The following is a 21319-nucleotide window of genomic DNA, read 5'->3' as shown; positions in this document are numbered from 1 at the left end:
TGTATATGTATATGTATATATATATATTTTTTCCTCTGTGGCACTCAAAGCTGAGTCACTCAGGAGGCACTTAGAAACTAAAGAGCTTACAAAATTAAAGTTATGTGTCATCTAAGCTTCTGGTATTTAAAAGTAAGATAAGCCAGGAGTGATGACTCACACCTGTAATCCCAGCACTTTGGGAGGCGAGGCAGGCAGATCACTTGAGGGTGGGAGTTCGAGGCCAGCCTTGCCAACACAGTGAAACCCTATCTCTACTAAAAATACAAAAATAGGCTGGGCATGGTGGCACATGCCTGTTAGTCCCAGCTACTCAGGAGGCTGAGGCACATGAATCACTTGAACCAGGGAGGTGGAGGTTGCAGTGAGCCGAGATCATGTCACTGTACTCCAGCCTGGATGACAGAGTGAGGTTCTAATAAATAAATAAACAAACAAACAAATAAATGACAAGACTAAAATTAGAATGTATGGCAGTAAGATGCCACTAGCTGGCCAACTGAAGTGCCATATAAGCCATTAGCTCTCTCTGCTGTAAAAGGTGAGACTTGAGAGCAGATTCTATTTAAAGTCCCTTTTCATGCTGCAGTACATCCTACTGTAGTACATCCTACTGCATAACTCTTCTTACTGTATTAAAAACTGCTGGTACTGCAGGTGCTGCATCTGGTATAAGGCTGTGAGTTCTTGCTGCCTGGTCAGTCGTTCCTGGTCCAGTTCTCCCTAGGAATAAAGTGGTGAGGAAATAAATACCATTAAATAAACTGCAAAGAACCTAAAAGCCACTTAGTACAGGTATCTGAAATCAAAATAAATCTAAGATCTTTACCTCCCACTCTACCCTTTTACCCAAACACTTGAGTAAAAACTCAGACATCTTTAAAAACTAAACAGCGCCTTCTAGTGGAAACAGTGGTGTAAATATTATAAAAGATTCCCTGAAGTGACAAAGGGTCCTTATTTCAGCTGCCATTCTCCATTCCTGCCCTTAAAGCTGAATGTTCAACTGTACTCCAGAGTTATTACTGTAACTGAAAGACTGTATAATTAGATAATGCAGAAATTAGAGAAACTTGATATAATACAGAAAAAGGCAAAAGTATCTAAAGGTCAAAGGAAATGCTATAGAATTTTATAATGGTATATAAGGAATGCAGGGAGCCAGTATCTATCTTAAAGATGTTAAGAATATAAAAAGAGGTCGAGCGCAGTGGCTCACACCTGTAATCCCAGCACTTTGGGAGGCCAAGGCGGGTGGATCACGAGGTCAGGGGTTTGAGACCAGCCTGGCCAACATGATGAAACCCTGTCTTCACCAAAAATACAAAAATTAGCTGGGTGTGGTGGCACACACCTAGTCTTAGCTACTCAGGAGGCTGAGGCAGGAGAATCATTTGAACCTGGGAGGTGGAGGTTGCAGTGAGCCTAGACTGTGCCACTGCACTCCAGCCTGGGTGATAGAGCAAGACTCCATCTCAAAAACCATAAAAAAAAAAAAAAAAAATATATATATATATATATATATATATATACACACTTTGATAACTATAACTCCCCCAAAATAAAGTGTTTCTGTTGTTATTAATACATCATGAGTTAGAAAAAATAAGTTGCAGTAAAATAAAACTAATTTTTTTAGCTTATATGTGAAATAATATGACGAATTTAAATTATGAAAAGTTACAATTAGGAGAAAGAAATATGAAGTATAAGATAACAGAAGAAAAAGTGTAAGTATGACAGACTAGGTAAATCATAAGTTTATATCTTTATTATATATTGATTATAGTTTGAAATAAGACATTTGATACACAATTTCTTGGGGTAGGGATTATCTGAAATTCAGAGACATTTTTCTTGCTTGTTCAATACTGGAGGATAGCTAGTACCTTAGGTTCATCTAAAATGTCTACATGAAAAACTAAGTTTCAAGGCATACATTCATCATGAAGGGGGGCTCTCTTAATCAACAATATTCAGGGCAAAGACAATAACAGACAGGAAGCAGGGCTTTGCACAGTTTCCCTCCTACACAGGTATGACTGAGGCTCAGCTCCTCTAACTGCAAACTGGGAAGCGGACTACTGCAAGCATGCCAATATCCAAGAGATGAGCTTTCAGCTTCTGCGATGTGCAAGATAAAAGCCCATCTTAATTTCAGAGAAGGGAAATAAAGCTTAAACTTGATATATAAGTTAAATTTATATGCTGCAATACACAGTATAATTTTTCTTGTGACTTAAAACAACTAGGATGGTGTGAGAAAAAATTCCTCTCACCTAGGAATCTTCCATTCTAGACCACTGCTCTCCACAAACTATAGGTCTCAACACATTAGTGGATTTTGAAATCAAATACTGGGTTAAGATCAACATTTAAAAGAAAAAAAATGGAAAAAAAGCCACTTTCCTCACCTACACACTCCCTTGACTACAGAGTGTAGGTCTTACTCATCTTCATCTCCTAAGAACCTACTAGGAGGCCTGGCACAGGCCCTCAATATACAATTGATGAATAAGTCAATGATGACTTTACTGTAGAAACGCAGCGTCCATACTAAAGGTTTATGGGCTGGGTACAGTGGCTCATTCCTGAAATCCAGCACTTTGGAAGGCCGAGGTGCGAGGACCACCTGAGCCCAGGAGTTTGAGACTGGCCTGGGCAACATGGCGAGACTCCATCTCTTTAAAAAAAAGGAAAAAAAAAAAAAGGTTTATGGTAACTTTTAACTACAGCCCGTCACCAGACAGTCTAACCTGGAGAAGAAAAAATGAGGTACAGGTGACAAACCTCCAAAAGGAACACTACTGAGAGAGTCCAAGAGCAGACGCAAGAGGAAGAAGGCTGTCCCTGCCAATAGTACCCCAGTGTCAGAGCCCTAGGGAGATCACCAGCATTAAGGTTCCTTTTATTATTATTTTTTTTGAGACAGGGTCTCACTCTGTTGCCCAAGCTGCAGTGCAATGGCGCAATCACGACTCACTGCAGCCTCGACTTCTAGGCTCAAGTGATCATCCCACCTCTGTCACTGATTGCCACTACATCTGGCTAGTTTTTTATGATTATTATTTTGTTACTATCTGTAGAGACAGGTCTCACTTCATTGTTCAGGGTGGTTTTAAACTCCTGGGCTCAAGCAATCCTCCAACTCTGGCCTCCCAAATCCCTCCCACACTGGGATTACAGAAGTGAGCCAATGTGCCCAGCCATGGTTCCATTTTTTAATTAAAATAACAGTAACTAAATTTCTTTTAAGTCCTCAAAATATTTTTGAAGCACTGGTAACATTTATTTTAAGGCAAACTTCAAATTTAGAAACATTAAGAGTGAGAAGGCAAGAGGCAAATCAAGTGGAAGAGAGGGGAATGTTTATTCTAACTAGAGGCAGCAAAGAAAGTCAAAGAGGTCAACTGTGTTGAAGCCTAGCAGATAAAGGTAAAAGCTCTGAAATGAGCTTAGAAAGGTAAGGTGCCAGGCATTGCAGGACCTGGTTGGCAGGACCTGGTAGGTAGGCCAGGACAAGGTGTTGGTCTTCATTTTACATTTGCTGGAATGTTACTGAAGGATTCCATTTCTCTGTTGGGGAGGAGGTGGCGTGTGAAGAGGACAGGCACAGGTTACTTGAGTTTTGAAAAGATCATTATAGCTAAGTATTCAGTCTTCCATTCAGACTTTCCCTTACTATTTCCATTAATTTCAAAGAACTACAATTCCTTCATTAGATGATATATCTGGGTTGTGTTTTCAAAGAGAATCAAGTGTTTCTGTGACTAATATGTATTTCAGGTGAGGTGGAAGGTACTTACCATATGGGGAGGGGGAGCTGGACCTGGGGAAAAGGGAACCCTTCCCCACATTTTCATGATATCGCCAAGAGGTTGGAAGCTTTCATCACATGCTCTCTTCACCAATAAAGACATAGTAAAATAGCCCGCCTGAAACCATTCTGCCATCTCCTGATTATTGAAGGGACCTATAATAGCACCAATTAAACAGAAAGACAATAAGAAATCTTTCAGACTCAGAGAAAAAAAATATTTCCTGCATCTGATCCTCATTGAGGTGGCATCTGTCAAAAGGTTTTATACCATCTAATTTAATTCACCTCTAAAGGTAGCTAACAGACTTCTAATAAAATAATTTTAAAATAAAGTCTGTGTTTATACATCCCAAATTATCAGCACTACTTCAATTATAAGGAGCATAACTGTCTCTATCTCAATCTCCACAACAATTCATGTGTCAGTAAAGTATGATACAATTGAAGAGTTAAGTATTTACTAGACTTTGTATCATTTAGGCAAAAAGAATATAAACATGCAAGGCTGAAAACGTTCTCCAATTTTCATTTTCTGCCATATTAGTGAAAGGGGGGCAAAATGTAAATAATAATTAAGACAAATTATAATTCACTCTCTGACCTTGGTAGTGGGGAAAAAACGAGTATTCTCTGAATGTTTTATAATATGACATAATCAAGTATTTCATATACAAAAAAGACATAATCAAGTATTTCATAGACATAAAATTAACATACAAATTCACTCTGATCAAAAACCATTAATTCATTCAACAAATATTTACTTAACATTGATGATATACGATGTAGACAGTAGGGATATGGCAATAAATAAAGCAAAGCCCTGGAACTTCCACTTCAGAAGATTAAGTAGATGTGCTTTTCCCTATTCCTCCTCTAAGTACAACTAGAAACCCTGGACACTGTATTAATATATAAAACAAGTAACACTGAAAGGTGGAGAGAAGAAGGTAGGTTGACTAGGGGTCTCAGTGATGACATGATCATGAATTCCCTGGTTTTTCTTTTGATAGCATATATCACAGATTTGGAGATGAAGTCAGCAACCAAAACACATGACCTAATTATATGCTATCTACAAGAAAGTCACACAAAATATAACAAAGTAGGCAGACTGAGGAGATAAAAAGATATATCATGCAAATATTAACTTAAAGTAAGCTATATTCATGTTTGATACCCAAGTTGACTTCAGAGCAAAGAAAATTATCGGAGACAGAGAGATGTAATAAAGAAGGGTCAATACACATAGAAGATGCAGGAATTGTAATATGTATGTACCAAACAACAAAGCTCCAAAATATACGGAGCAGGATCTGACAGAACTGAAAAAAAGAAACAGACAAATCCACAAATTGAAGACGTAACCACCACGTGATAGACCAACTAGCAGAAAATCTGCAAGATTACAGAATTCAACAACACAATCAACCAACAGAAGTGAAATGACTTTACAGAACATTCCAAATATAGAAAAATACATATTCTTTTCAACTAACCACAGAACATACAGCAATAATAGAACATATTGGGGCAATAAAACAAACATAAAAAGATTTTTAAAAATTGAAATCATATTCAGTGTATACTGCTCGAGTGATGGGTGTACCAAAATCTCTAATCACCACTAAATAACTTACTCATGTAACCAAGTATCACCTGTTCCCCCAAAAACCTATGGAAATAATAAAAAAAAATCACATATAGTATGTTCTTTGACCACCAAGAATCAAGCTATCAATACAAGAAAAATAACAGGAAATCTTCCAAACACTTAGAAACCCAAAAATATACTTCAAAATAATCCAAGGGTAAGAGAGGAAGTCTCAAGGGAAATTAAAATACACAGAACTGAATGGAAATAAAAATACAGGCTGGGCACAGCAGCTCATGCCTCTAATCCCAGCACTTTAGGAGGCCAAGGTGGGAAGATCACCCAAGGTCAGGAGTTCGAGACCAGCCTGGCCAACATGGTGAAACCATGTCTCTACTAAAAAACACAAAAATTAGCTGGGCATGGTGGTGCATGCCTGTAGTCCCAGCTACTTGGGAGGCTGAGGCAGGAGAATTGCTTGAATCTGGGAAGCAGAGGTTGCAGAGAGCCCAGATGGCACCACCACACTCCAGCCTGGGTGACAGAGTGAGACTCACTCTCAAAAAAACAAAGAAAGAAAATGAAAATAATGAAAATACACATATCTAATTTTGTGGGATACAACTAAAGAAGTGCTGAGAGAGAAATGTATAGTATTAAATGTTTCCATTAGAAAAGAGAAAAAGTTCCAAATCAATAATCTAAGCTCCCACTTCATAAATCTAAAAAGAACAAAATAAAGCTGGGCATGGTGGCTCATGCCTGTAATCTCAGCACTGTGGGAGGCCAAGGCAGGCAGATCACTTGAGATAAGCCTTGGCCAACATGGTGAAAGCCCATTTCTACTAAAAACACAAAAATTAACTGGGTGTGGCGGCACGTGCCTGTAATCCCAGCTACTTGGGAGGCCGAGGCACAAGAATCACTTGAACCCAGGAGGCAGAGGTTACAGTGAGCCAAGATCACGCCACTGTACACTAGCCTGGGTGACAGAGTAAGACTGTCTCCAAAAAGAAAAGAAATAAAATAAAATAAAATAGAATAAAATAAAATAAAATAAAATAAAATAAACCCTAAGCAATCAGAAGGAAAGAAATGAGTAGAAATAAAACTGAAAATAAGAACAACTCTCTATTTCAGTGCAAGAGAGAAAATGCAGTGAAATAAAGAACCAATTTTTAGAAAATTTCAGTATAACTGAGAAACCTCTAGCAAGACTGACAAGAAAAAAAGAGAAATACACACATTTCCAATATCAGAAATGAGATATCACTACAGAACCTGCAGACATCAAAAGGATAATAAGGAAATACTACAAACAACTCTACACATATACATTTGATATCTCAGACAAAATGGACCAATTCATTTAAAAACACAAACTACCACAACTCGCTCACATAAAATAGATCATTTAAATAACTTTAAAACTACTAGGGAAATAGAAAATATAATTTTTTAATTTCCAAAAAAGAAGGCTCCAGGTGGGTTCAATGGAGAACTCCACCAAACATTTAAAGTAGAATTAACGCCAATTCTAAAAAAACTCTTTCAGAAAATAAAAGGGGAAGACATACTTTCCCATTCATTTTATGAAGCTAATATTACCCTGATACTAAAACTACACAAAAAACAAAACTATAAAACAACATCCCTCATGAATACAGATACAAAAATCTTTACCAAAATATTGGAAAATATAATTCACCAGTATCTACAAAAGATTATGTATCATGACCAAGTGGTATTTATTTCAAGGATGCAAAGCTAGTTCAATATTCGAACAGCAATCAATATAACCCACCACATGAAACGGTTAAAGAAAAATCACACGATCAATCAACAGAGGCAGGAAAAGCATCTGACAAAATCCAATACCCACTCACAATAAAAACTCTCAGAAAACAGGAATGAATGGGTACTTCCTCAACTTGATAAAGAACATCTATAAAAACCTTACAGCTAACATTACATTTAATTATTAAAGACTGAATGTGTTCCCTTTAAAAGAACACAGAAAAACAAGGGAAGGATGTCTACTCTCACCACTCTCACTCAATATAGTGATCAAACACACAATAAGGCAACAAAAACAAATAAAAGCCATACAGATTTAAAATGAAGATATAAAGCTGCCCCATCTATGGATAAATATGACTGTCTATGTAAAATCTCAAGGAAACTACCCAAAGAACAGAAAGCAAAAAGAACTCCTTGAGCTAATAAATGAGCTCAAACATTTACTACCACTGGGAAAAAAAAAAAAAAAAAAAAAAACCTGAGATGCTCAGATGTAAATCTATACATACAGAATGTATGCTGAAAACTACACAACACTGATGAAAGAAATCAAAGATCTAATGACACAGACAGACACACCAAGTTCATGAACTAAAAGACTAACATGGTAAAGACATCAATTCTTCTCAAACTGATACAGAAGTTCAACATAATTCCTATCAGAATCTCAACAAGATTTTTAGTAAATACAGACAAGATTATCCTAAAAATTTTTATGGAAAGGCAAAGGAACTACAAAGTTAAAAAAAAAATTTAAAAACAAGATTAAACTGGGAAGAATCAGTCTACCCAATTTCAAGACTTATTATACAGCTACAGTAATCAAGACTGTATAGTACTGGTGAAGGAAGAGACAGTGATCTATGGGACAAAATTAAGAAGTAGAAATAGAAACAGAACCACAAAGAAATAGACCCACACAAATATGCTTAACTAAATTTTAACAAAGGTGAAAGAAAACAATTTAAGAGAGAAAAGACATTCTTGGTCCTGAAGCAAATGGATACTCACTGAGAAAAAAAACAGCAAAAAAAAAAACTAGCTTACACGAAAATTAATTTAAAATGGACCGCGAACTTAAATGTAAAATATAAAAACTATAAAATTTTTCCATGAAAAAAAAAAACTGTTGGAATCTAAAGCTTAGGCAAAGTGTTCTTGTTAAACTTAATACAAAAAAGAACCACCTATAAAAGAAAAACATTTATCTATTGTATTCATCAAAATTTACAACTTTTTGCTCTGTGAAAGACCCTATTAAGAGAATGAAATGAGAAGATAAAGACCGACAAAAAATATGTGCAAACCACATATCCATCAAAGGACTAGTATCTAGAATCAGTAAGCAAAAATCTCTGAACAGGCTGGGCACAGTGGCTCACGCCAGTAATCCCAGCACTTTGGGAGGCCGAGGCGGGCGGATTACCTGAGGTCAGGAGTTCAAGACCAGCCTGGCCAACATGGCAAAATCCCATCTCTACTAAAAATATAAAAATTAGCCAGGCATGGTGGCGCACGCCTGTAATCCCAGCTACTCAGGAGGCTGAGGCAGGAGAACTGCTTGAGCCTGGGAGACGGCGGTTGCTGTGAGCTGAGATCATGCCACTGCACTCCAGCCTGGCTGACTAGACTCTGTCTTAGGAAAAAAAAAAAAAATCTCTGGACAAAGGAAAGACCTGCCCTGATGGCTTCTCTGGTGAAAACGTACCAAATATTTAAGGAAAAACTAATCATAATCCTTCTCAAACTTTTTCCAAAAACTGAAAAGGAAGGAAGACTGCCTATACTTCCTAACTAATTCTATGAAGCCAAAATTACCCTGGTATCAAAGTCAGACAAAGGTTCTAAAGAAAAATATAGACAAATATCCTTTATGAACATTGATGCAAAAATTCTTAACAAAATACTAGCAAAGCAAATTCAGTAATATATTAAAAAGATTATACACTATAATCCAAGTGGGATTTATTTATTCCTAGAATGCAAGGATGGTTCAAGGCATCAATATATGAAAACTGATCAATGTAATTTACCATATTAACAAAATAAGGGGGGAAAAACCACATGGTCATCTTAATTGACACAGAAGTAGTATCACCTTTTCATAAGGGTCAACAAACTAAGAATAGATAGATCTACCTCAATACAATAAAAGTCATATATAAAAATCCCACAGTGGACATCATATTCAATAGTGAAAGACTGAAAGCTTTCCTCTAACATCAGGAGCTAGGGAAGGATGCCCACCTTCACCACCTCTCTATTCAAGATAGTACCAAATGTTCTAGTCAGAGCAACTGGGCAAGAAGAAGAAGAAGAAGAAAAAAAAGCATCCAAATTAGGAAGAAGTCTGTTCACAGATGATATATAGTCTTTTATGCAGAAAATTCTAGATTCTCTTTTTTCAAAAACAGGTTAGAAGTAAAAAACAAATTCAGCAAAGTGGCAGGACACAAAGTCAAGACACAAAAATCAGTTGCATTTCTATACACTAACAATGAACAATCTGAAAAGAAAATTAAGAAAAAATTTCCCTTACAATAACATCAAAAAGAATAACATACTTAGGGATTAACTAAGGATGTAAAAATCTTGTACAAAGAAAACTACAAAACACTGCTAAAAGAAATTAAAGACCTAAATAAATGGAAACACATCCATGTTCACAGACTGGAAGACTTAACATTGTTACAATGTTACAAAGCAATCTCCAGATTAAAGGTAATCCCTATTAAAATCCCAATGATGCTTGTTGCAGAAACAGAAAATCCATCCTAAAATACATACGAAATCTCAAAAGAGGGCAAATGGCCAAAACAATGTTTCTTTCTTGAAAAAGAGCAAGAGATCTATCATGCAACAATGACTATAGTTAATAACAATGTATTGTACTCTTAAAAAACACTGCCAAGTAGATTTTTAAGTGCTCTCACTACAAAAAATGATTAGTACGCTTGTTAATCAAACTGATTTAGCCATCCATAATATGTATGCATATTTAAAAACATCATGTCGTATACAGCAAATATATAATATATATGTCTTTTTTTTTTTTTTTTTAAAGACAGGGTCTCTGATACTCAAGCCGAGTGCTGTACTCACTGCAGCCTCAACTTCCTAGGCTCTAGCAATTCTCCTGCCTCAGCCTCCCAAGTAGCTGGGTATACAGGTGCGTACCACCACACCTGGCTAATTTTTTATTATTTGTAGAGACAGGGTCTCACTTATGTTGCCCAGGCTGGTCTCAAACTCTTGGACTCAAGTGATCCTCCCGCCTCAGACTCCCAAAGTGCAGAGATTACAGACATGAGCCACCACGCCCAGTCTCTTATGTGACAATTTAAAAATGTAATTAATAAAATTTTTTGGCCAGGCGCAGTGGCTCACACCTATAATCCCCCTTTGGGAGGCCAAGATGGCAGAAGAAAGACAGGGAGTACCACTTACAGCCAGGAGTTCAAAACCAGCCTGGTCAACATAGCAAGAATTTGTCTCTTTTTTTCTTTATAAGATGGGGTGGGATCTCTTGGCTTGGCGCAATGGTTCATGCCTGTAATCCCAGCTAACTGGGTGGCTGAGGCAAAAGAATTGCTTGAACCCAGAAGGCAGAGGTTGCAGTGAGCCAAGACCGCCCCACTGCACTCCAGCCTGGGTGACAGAGCAAGGCTCTGTCTCCAACAACAAAAAAAAATAAAATACAATAAAAAAGTGAGAGACAGGGTCTCACTATGTTGCCTGGACTGATCTCAAACTCCCAGACTCAAGCAGTCCTCTGGTCTCTGGTCTCAGCCTCCCAAAGCAATGGGATTACAGGCATGAGCCAGCACATGTCAGCTGAGACCTCATCTCTAAAAAAGAAAAATAATTAGCTGAATGTGGCGGTGTGTGCTTGTTCTAAAGAGGCTGGGGTGGGATCACTTAAGTCCAGGAGTTTAAGGCTATGGTGAGCCATTATCATACTACTGCACTCCAGCCTGGGCAACAGAGAAAGACCCTGTCTAAAAAGAAAAGAAAAGAAAAGAAAAAGCTGGAGGACTCACATTTCCTGATTTCAAAATTTACTACAAAGAGTAATCAAAACAGTGTAATGCCAACATAAAGACAGACATATAGACCAATAAAATAGAACAGAGAGCCCCAAAATGAACCAGAATACATGGTCAAATATTTTGAAAAGGATGCTAAGACTATTCCATGGAAAAAGGACAGTCTTTTTAACAAATGGTACTTAGAAAATTGGATATCTACATGCAAAAGAATGAAATTGGATTCTTACCTAACACCATATTCAAAAACTCAAAATGGATCAAAGATCTAAGTGCATGACCTAAATCGGTAAAACTCTCAGAAGAAAACATAGGGCAAATGCTTTATACAACATTGGATACAATAATGATTTCTAGGATATGACACCAAAAGCATAGGCAACAAAGCAAAAACAGACAAATTGGACTTCTTGAAAATTAAAAAAAAAAGTGCATGATAAGACATTATCAGCAGAATAAAAAGGCAACCCAAAGAATGGGAGAAAATATTTACAAATCATATATCTGATAAGGGATTAGCATCCAGAATATATAGAGAACTGAAACTCAGCAACAAAAAAATTAACAACCCAATTAAAAAAAAAAAAAAAAGGCAAAGGACTTGAATAGACATTTCACCAAACAAGGTATACAAACGGCTAATAAGCACATGAAAAGATGCTTAACATTCCTTATCATTAGGAAAATGCAAATGAAAACTACAATGAGATACCACCTCACACCCATTAGGATGGCTACTATTAAAAAAGTGTTGGTGAGAATTTGGTGAAATTAAAACCCTTGTGGACTGTTTTTGAGAATGTAAAATGGTACAGTCACTGTGGAAAATAGTATGGTAGCTCCTCAAAAAATTAAAAATATAACTACCACATGATCAAGCAATTCTGCTTCTTGGTATATACCCAAAAGGATTGAAAACAAGGTCTCAAAGAGATAGTTGTACCTTCATGTTCAAAGCAGTATTATTATTATTATTATTATTATTATTATTATTTTAAAGACAGGGTCTTGCTCTGTCACCTAGGCTGGAGTGCAGTGGCACTATCACAGCTCACTGTGGCCTCCAACTCCTGGGCTCAAGTGATCCTCCTGCTACAGTCTCCTGTGTAGGTGGGACTACAGGCACACACCATCCCACACCCAGTTAATTTTTAATTTTTTTTTATAGAGACAAGGTCTCTCCATGTTTCCCACGCTGGTCTCAAACTCCTGGGCTCAAGCAATCCTCCCACCTCAGGCTCCCAAAGGGTCAGAATTACAGGCGTGAACCACACCGCACCTGGCCCATAACATTATTCACAATAACTGCAACATGAAAACAACCCAAGTGTCCATCAATAGATGAAATGGATAAGCAAAATGTGTAATACACCTACAGGGGAATACTATTCAGTCTTAAAAAGGAAGAAAATTTTGACACACGCTACAACATGAATGAACCTTGAAGACATTATGCTAAGTGAAATAAGCCAGTCAAAAGACAAATACTGTACAATTCCACTTACATGAGGTGCTTAGAATAGTAAAATTCATAGAAACAGATAGTATAATGGTAATTGCCAGGGACTGGAGGAAATGAGGAATTATCGTTTAACGTACACAATTCCAATTTGGGAAGATGAAAGAGTTATGGAGACGGATGATGGTTGCACAACATTAAAAATGTATTTAATACCACTGAACCATACATTTAAAGATGGCTAAGATGGTAAATTTTATGTGTATTTTAATACAATATTTAAAATGAATTTTTAAAAAATGTAAAATAAGCAAACAATCCAATTAGGACATGAACAAAAAAAGACATTAAACATGAAGAAAAACTTGAATGAACAGGACAAACAGATGGCCAGTAAGAACATGCAAAGATGATCAACATCATTAGCCATTAGGGAAATGTAAATTTAAAACCCCAATGAGATATCACCACACACCTGTCAGAATGGTTAAAACAGAAAAATAGCAACATCATCAAATGCTGATAAGGATGTGGAGAAACTGCATCGCTCATAGATTGTTGGTGGGCACATGAAATGGTATAGCCACTCTGGAAAACAGTTTGGCAGTTTCTTTTAAAACTAAGCATACAACTACCATACAACTCAGCAACTGCACTCCTGGGCATTTAGCCCAGAGGAACGAACACTTATGTTCCCTCAAAAACATGTCCATAAATGTTTATAGCAGCTTTATTCATTATAGCCCTAAAACTTCAACAAACCAGATGTCCTTCAATGGGTGAATGGTTAAACAAACTTTGATAACATTCATATCACACAATACTACTCAGTAATAAAAAGACACAAACTATTGATATATGCAATAACCTGGATTAATCTCCAGAGAATTATGCTGAGTGAATAGAATCAATCTCCAAAAGTGTGATTCCATTCCATTCTTGCAATGACAAAACACAGAGCTGGAGAACAGATGAGTCATTGCTAGAGGCTAACAAAGGAGCGGGGGTAGAAGGGAAGCTCAGGTGGCTATAAAAGAGCAACCTGAAGAATCTCTGTGGAGATGGAAAAGTTCTGAATCTTTTTTTTTTTTTGGAGACACAATCTCCCTCTGTCACCCACGTTAAAGTGCAGTGGCACAATCTCGGCTCATGGCAACCTCTGCCTCCTGGGTTCAAGTGATTCTCATGCCTCAGCCACCCAAGCAGCTGGGACTACAGGCGCATGACACGACATCCAGCTAATTTTTGTATTTTTAGTAGAGATGGGGTTTCACCATGTTGGCCAGTCTGGTCTTGAACTCCTGGCCTCAAGTGGGCCACCCACCTTGGCCTTCCAAATGCTGGGATTACAGGCATGAGCCACCACAATCAGCCATGTTCTGAATCTTGACTGTACAAATGTCAATGTCCCACTTATGTTACTGTACTATAGTTCTGCAAGAGGTTACCACCAGGGGAAGCTGTGTAAAGGGTATATGTAATCTCTCTGTATTATTCCTTATAATTACATATATAGCTATGATTATCCCAAATTAATTTGATTAAAACACACACAGACACACAAAGCCCTGCTCTCATATATCTTACCAGACTGTAAACAATGAACAAATATGTAAAATGCCAGGTAGTAATAAATGCTGTGAAGAATAGGCAGGGTAAGGGGATTGAGAGTGGAATGGGGAGTTAATTCACTGGAGAGAGCTCACAGGGTAGGCACACAGTAAAATGCTATCATTAAAATTACACTAATATGAAGTGACCAACCAATTTCAGGGTAACAGGATAGATTTCAAAAGCAGAAATGAAGAATCAACAAATATCCTTTATAGACAGATAGCACTCTGTGCCCATTCTAATCGAACTTATACACCACACAAATCTTCTAAGGGATTCATGTGTAACACAGTACTATCTTTTATCTGACATTTTTAGTAGTTCTCTACCATTTTTATCAACTCCACTTGAAAACAAAACAGTTAAGGTCCTCCAACACTACTGCTGCCATCATCTTTTCACAGTCAGGGAAATGGAAACACAGAGAAGGTGAGGAGGTTACCTGCCTCCTTAACCAACTGAGATGCCAGAGCTGACAGTCTTAAACATTTTGCTTAAGTTTTAAAAAGTCTGAAACATTTGCTTAAATATTATCCCTGTTATATTTGTCATCACATTCTGCCTTGTATTCAATTTTTTTTTTTTTTGAGACAGCATCTCACTCTGTCGCCCAGGCTGGAGTGCAGTGGCGTGATCTTGGGTCACTGCAGGCTCTGCCTCCTGGGTTCAAGCGGTTCTCCTGCCACCCTCCTGAGAAGCTGGGATTACAGGCACCCACCACCACATCCGGCTAATTTTGTATTTTTAGTAGAGATGGAGTTTCACTATGTTGGCCGGTCTGGTCTCAAACTCCTGACCTCAGGTGATCCACCCACCTCGGCTTCCCAAAGTGCTGGGATTACAGGCGTGAGCCACTACACCAGGCTGTATTCAAATTATTTTCACATAGGTTGACTATCTCTAATACAAAAATCTGAAGTCCAAAATGCTCTAAAATCTGAAACTTTTTGAGCATCACACAAAGGAAACATTCAATGGAGCATTATGGAATTTGGATTTCTCAGATTAGGGATGCTCAACTGGTATGTACAATGCAATTATTCCAAAATCGGGAAGGAATCTAAAAACACCTGAAATCAGAAACACTTCTAGTCTACGTGTGTGTGCGCGCGTGTGCTTGTTGACTTCTTTTTCTACTATAATTCAAATTAAACAAATCCCTTCTTAGAGATTCTGGAAGTAATGGCACACACTTCAGTACTTAAAGGAGAAAGGAACGACTTGCCTTGAATTTCTCCCTGAGGATCTTTGTAATACCACTTCTGCATTGCTTCATGCATCAATGGAATTGACACTCCTTTAGCTCTGTGCTCCTGCAGTTTTGATGCCAATCTTTCATCATCTAGTGCACTGTCTTGGAGATAAGCCACCATTTTCTCAGCTTGCTAATAACAGAAAAACAGAAATCAAGGAAACAAATGATCCTAAATTAGTACTTGTACACATAGTAACAATGACTTCCCTTTTTTTTTTTGGACTACTTGATCTATGAAAGTCACTATGCAAAGGACATAGCAGGTAACTTCTCCCAACAATGCCATGAAACAGGTACTATCCTCATTTTACAGAGGGGGAAACTAAGGCTCAGAGATGCCAAGTCTTGCTCAAGGTCTCAAAATTACTAATCAAATCAACTAAGATTAAAACAAAAACTGCTCCGGATCAAAGCCCCGGGTTCAAATCAACACTAGTAAGAGTACTTTGCTTGTTTTTAATAGAGACGAGGTCTCATCATGCTACCCAGACTGTTCTTGAATCCCTGGGATCAAGCGATCCACCTACCTCAGTCTCCCCAAGCAGCTGGGTCTACAGACACGCACCACCTTGCCTGGCTAAGAGTACTTTTTAAACTAATAAGCTACTGGTCAACTCTAAACGGTATAAACTAAACCTGTAAAAAGAATGTTAATAGAACAAAAGGCTCAATTAATAGATTATAAATAAAATCTCTTACAAGTCTTATTAAGACACTATCTCACTTTTTCCTTTCTTCAGCATTTCCTGCCACTAACCATCCCAACCCAAAGGGAAGAGAAATTCTTTCACAGAAAAGCAAGCTATCACTTACTTTACATATAACAATGGTATACACAATCTTGGGGAAATTTAGAGACATGAATAAGATGTTAATGCTCTGACAGTTTAACTATTTTCCCCGTTATACTTGAAGCAAAAATTACAGAAGATACAGTGACCATCCACAGCTGCTTGTACTCACCATTTTTGGCATTCCACTAATGTCCAAAAAGAAAAAAGAAAAGTAAATAGCTAGGGGCCACCTAAGAGCAAAAAATAACCTGACATAATGACTACTACATAGCAGAAACTTATAAGCATGAAATGAATTGAAAGACAATTACTTATACAAATAAACACTAAATTTCCAATTTTTCCAGTACTTAAAATCTAGTGACAAAAGTTTTATATTTGAATATTCATGTAATGCCTGTTAATTTTTATGGCAGTTTAAGAGGCGACAAAAAGAATTAACAGGATTTCTACCTGCTCCAAATGTTTGAGACCTTCTTCATCATCGGGTTCTGTGGAAACACTGCCCATACCAGGAGCACCTACAACTGGCGTTTCAACTGGCCGGAGGGTAGGACTAGGATTGGGAACAGGAGGTGGAAGTATGAGAAGAGGAGAGGCTGTATCTGAAGCAATCTGCGACAGGGGCTGCTGGACATCAGCAACCATTTCTAGGGGGAAAAAAATAAGATGAAAATCCTTTGAAATACAGAGACTTGTATGAAGGCTAACTACATTATCAAGTCGCACAGCCTGCTAACTGGGTCCAACAGAAATGTGAGCCCTGTCATGAACAGTGAAGTTACTTCAATGGAAAAATGTAATATTGCTTCCTAGAATGACAAAATTACCTACACAGAATGACAAAAGGTAAGAGTTAAAAGGTACCTAAAAGGTGATTCTCCAGGGCTTACCTGTGTCACCAGAGTACCTACCCAGTTATAAGCTGACCTCTTAAAAACAATCAGTCTAATCCTTTCTTCATAACATGTCTCCAATTGTAAAGGATAGTTATCAATGCACCCTAAATCTTCTCAAAGATTATGTCATCTCTCATCAAAACCTTTACTGAAAATATCAATGATTATGCTCCTTAAGTACCTGTTTCAAGTCATTATTAATATAATTCAATACATTACATCTTGTAGGATAATGAGAAGCACTTGCAGTCTACCTGTACAGAGCAGGATGTTCTTCTCAATAGGAATACAAATTACAAAAGAGGTTCTGTCTTGGTTCCTATTTCTAACCTCTCAGTGTGCAGGCTCTTAAGAAGGAAAAGGGGGATGGAATAATTAGGTATAATTGCAGTTTCCCCTTTGAAATCTTGTTTGCTCAATTACAGATAGCTTCTCCAAATTCCTGCTCCTCTCACTGACTCATTCTTTGCCAAACTTTTTAAAAGGATAGTCTATACGTGCTGTCTCCACTTTACGCACACCTGCTGTAAGGGGACTTCTACTCTCATCTCTCCAGTAAAGCTCCTCTCTCAAAGATAAGCAGTGACACAAAGTTGCCAAATACAATGGCTTTTCCTAGTCTTCCTCATCCAATCTCTTAGTAGCATCTGACATTATCAACTCAATTCTAAGCTAGCCCATTCCTTAGTTTCCCTGCACTCTACTCTCCTATCTCTACTTTTACCTCTGAGGATTTTTCTCTGGTTCCTCTTCCTTTACCCTTTAAAAATGGGATTTACTCAAAGTTCTAATCTCAGTCTACTTTTCTTCTTACCCCTAATAAGTGCATGCAATATTTTCAATTTTCATTCTCTCTCTAGCCCTAAACTCTTCCCATCTAACTACAGTCCCTCATTCACAACTGCTCTCTGGCCATCCCCACTTAATTTCTTCTCATCAACACCTCAGAATTACTGTTCAAAACTGAATTTATTCTCTTCCCTCCCCAGTGTGCTCCTCGACTTCCACTCTATGGTGAATGGCACCCTAATCCTCTCAGGCTCTTTGGCTCTTCCCTCTTCTTTTCATGTGAATGGCACCATAATCCTCTTATAATCCTCTTTGGCTCTTGCCTCTTCTTTAACCTGATATCCAGTCAATGACTGAGTCCTGCCAATACTTATTTTAACATCTCCTCTGCCACAACTTCCCTTTACAGGTGTACTACCTACCCCATAGTGACTGCTCAGGAGTCTAAGTGGTCAGAGTGAAGCCGAACTGTCATCACAAGATAGTCTACACCCCGCTGTCAAATCCATGTTCTAACCATGTTTCCCAATATCCTCCTTTTCACACTTCATATTTCATCAAATAAAAACGTTGATTTCCTGCCCAAGCCTGGATCAGTCCCACTTCTTCACTTCAGCTTTCACTGCTCCCTAGTACTGGAATGCCTTCTCCCAATTCATCTAGCTACACTTACCTCCAAATTCTACTTACTATTCCAAGATGTGTTCAGAGACCACCTACTTCCTGAAGTATCCCCAGAGTCTGCCAGCAGTGAACCCTTATCTTACTTTGTGCTCTGGAATAGTGATACACGTACGCTTTATCTCCCCTACACACTATAAATCTGGAGTTTTGACCTTTAATGTATATCTCTGACGACGTCTCAGAATATGCATATCTAGACTTGATCCAAGAATCTCCTGAATAAGGCTTCAAGCATGTTTATTCAAAAGAATGTACCACAAGTAGTTCTGGGGCATATCCTACTACAAATCAAACTGTCTCAAAGATATACCAGTCTCACAGTGCCTGCTATGTAGAGTACAGATTCAAGTACTTGCTGAGCTACTCAAGAAGCTAAGGGCAGGAAGATCACTTGAGCCCAGGAGTTCGGATCCAGCCTGAGCAACATAGCGAGGCCTTGTCTCATTTTTGTTGTTGTTCGTTTTGTTTTTAGAGACGGGGTCTTGCTATGTTGTCCACGCTGTTCTCAAACTCCTGGGCTCAAGTGATCTCCCCCATTTCAGCTTTCCAAGTAGCTGGGATTACAAGCACATGCCATCACACCCAGTGAATCTCATCTCTTTAAAAAAAAAAAAAAATCAGCTTTGTTCTAGACATTTAAAAAATTGAAAAATTCTTGGTTTGAGTTCTCAAAGTATCAGTCTACTGGGAAAACAAGGTAATAAACATCTTTATGATATTATAATGCTATGTTAGAAATAAGGCTGATTGTTTAAGAAACAAAGGAAGAAGACACCTACCCTAGTCTGGGGGCTTTAGATGGAAGAGAGTTTCAAGAACAGAGAAAACGATGTGCTAAGGTATGAACCCTAGAAAACAGGAGATATTTCAGGACCTAGAAGGCTTTGAGGCTGGTGAGTAGAATGTGAGGGAGGTAAAGAGGCTGGCAATGAAACTGCACAAAGGGAAGCAGATGCCAGATTGTGCAGTGTCTCATATGTCATGTTACAAGGTATGAATCTTTACAGTAAATGAATCAAGCAACCCTTCAACGTCAGGCATTACAATGACATTTTCTAATATGTACAAGAAGAAACATGGAAATGAGCATTAATATTGCCTAATAAAGTGTATGAGCAACTTAAACCAATACATTAACACTGAAAAAGAGATATATTTTAAGCTTATTGTGCCACAGATTCATATATGTTCTCTTCTTGGCCTCTTTTAGAACAATGGCATTTTGGTGTGTCATCTGGTAATTTAAGCTGGGCACATAATCAGTCAACACATGAAAGGAAGGTAACTGTCTGATATGGGAATCAAACTAATGCAAAGGATCTGACACCCAGTTCACTAGTAATGACACGGTGGCTATGTCATAACACCTTAGGACAGGAGATTCCAGAGCTCCACCCTTGCAGATTCTCTGTTTTGGTAAATTCTGAGACAGACACATAAGTGAGAAGCCCTCCTTGACTGGGTTTACTGGTAAAATAATCTATTCTGATAATTCACCCACTAAAAGCAGTTCTAGGAGGCATAAGTAGAAGCCTATCTTATCAATGATCACTGGCCTCAGCAGAATCCTATTTTAGCTTGTCTATTCCCACAAATACATACCATCCGCTCTGCTGGGCACTTTGGCTGGTAGACTATTTTCCATCCGAGTCTCCTCTTCAGCTTTTTCCGTTTGCTCGGTTTTTGGTTCATCTTTCCTCTCAAACTGTGATGCTTCCTGAGACTGATGGTCTGAAGGAGTGCCTGGTCTAGCAGATGATAATGAGGTCTGGGGAGTTTCCTCACTAGCTTCTGGAACACGAAGTAATCTTAGTTGAACTTAGGAAAGTTTTGGTTTGATGGAGGAAAAAAAAAGTAAAGGGCAAGAAGAGGCCTTACCAACTCCTATTCTATCTGTTTTCTCTCCTTCTTTCTTATTTGTCTTATCAGGTTCTTTGGCCTCCTCATTATGGCTACCCTCAGAGTCAGAGCACTCCTCCCCTTCGTCCACAGGCCGGAAGTCCATCTCCTGCTCTTCTGGAATAGGCTCTTTCTGCACTTTCTGTAGCAAGAGAATAAAACCAAAGATCAACAGCAGATTTGGCTTTGGTATATAAGGTTAATGTTGGTCATGACATTTAAAACACATTTCTTACTTTTAGAGAGAGGAATGCTCCAGATGAGTCAAATGTGCCCATTTCTTCTTCAGCATCCTCTAAGCACCATTCGGGCAAGCTATCCCTGTCATCATCTATGCTCCCACTGCCAGAGCGAACCCTTCGGTAACCCCTTTCATCATCTCTATCTCGAAAATCAAACTCGAACCTTCGACGTCGTTCCATGTGTTCCCGCCAGCCTGCAGAACGAGGGCCATCTGAGATGAGAAGGAGGACACAAACCTTAGAAAAGTTTTATGACAGTATTTGAAAAAGAAAATCAGGAATAGAAAATAAAGGAGAAAACTACAAGTGACTGCAAACTCAAATGGACTGACCTAGTAAAGAGAACATTAGGCAACTAAATGTAAGTTCAGAGTTCAGAGTATACATACCATTATGAGACGACAACAGTACTTAAGTACTGAGC

General features: G+C 38.1%; 1 protein-coding gene across 4 annotated transcripts in view; it reads right to left on the bottom strand.

Annotated features, from left to right (window-relative positions):
* Positions 1 to 21319, bottom strand: part of GIGYF2 (GRB10 interacting GYF protein 2) — a 177152-nt gene that overhangs the window by 56563 nt on the left and 99270 nt on the right. For 2 of the 4 annotated variants that reach the window (XM_011980239.1, XM_011980238.1), the window contains 7 exons: positions 20890 to 21107; positions 20633 to 20795; positions 20357 to 20545; positions 16836 to 17032; positions 15559 to 15718; positions 3807 to 3973; positions 632 to 723 (listed from right to left, as the gene is read on the bottom strand). In XM_011980239.1, the coding sequence (XP_011835629.1) occupies positions 632 to 723; positions 3807 to 3973; positions 15559 to 15718; positions 16836 to 17032; positions 20357 to 20545; positions 20633 to 20795; positions 20890 to 21107 (1186 nt within the window). The remainder of the gene's footprint in view (positions 1 to 631; positions 724 to 3806; positions 3974 to 15558; positions 15719 to 16835; positions 17033 to 20356; positions 20546 to 20632; positions 20796 to 20889; positions 21108 to 21319) is intronic. The other 2 variants (XM_011980241.1, XM_011980240.1) reach the window with 2 other exon arrangements.

This window comes from Mandrillus leucophaeus, unplaced genomic scaffold (assembly GCF_000951045.1).
Source record: "Mandrillus leucophaeus isolate KB7577 unplaced genomic scaffold, Mleu.le_1.0 Scaffold21, whole genome shotgun sequence".
Lineage (NCBI taxonomy): Eukaryota > Metazoa > Chordata > Mammalia > Primates > Cercopithecidae > Mandrillus > Mandrillus leucophaeus.
The sequence above is the reverse complement of the archived record's forward strand: the minus strand, read 5'-3'. Positions and strand labels throughout refer to the sequence as shown.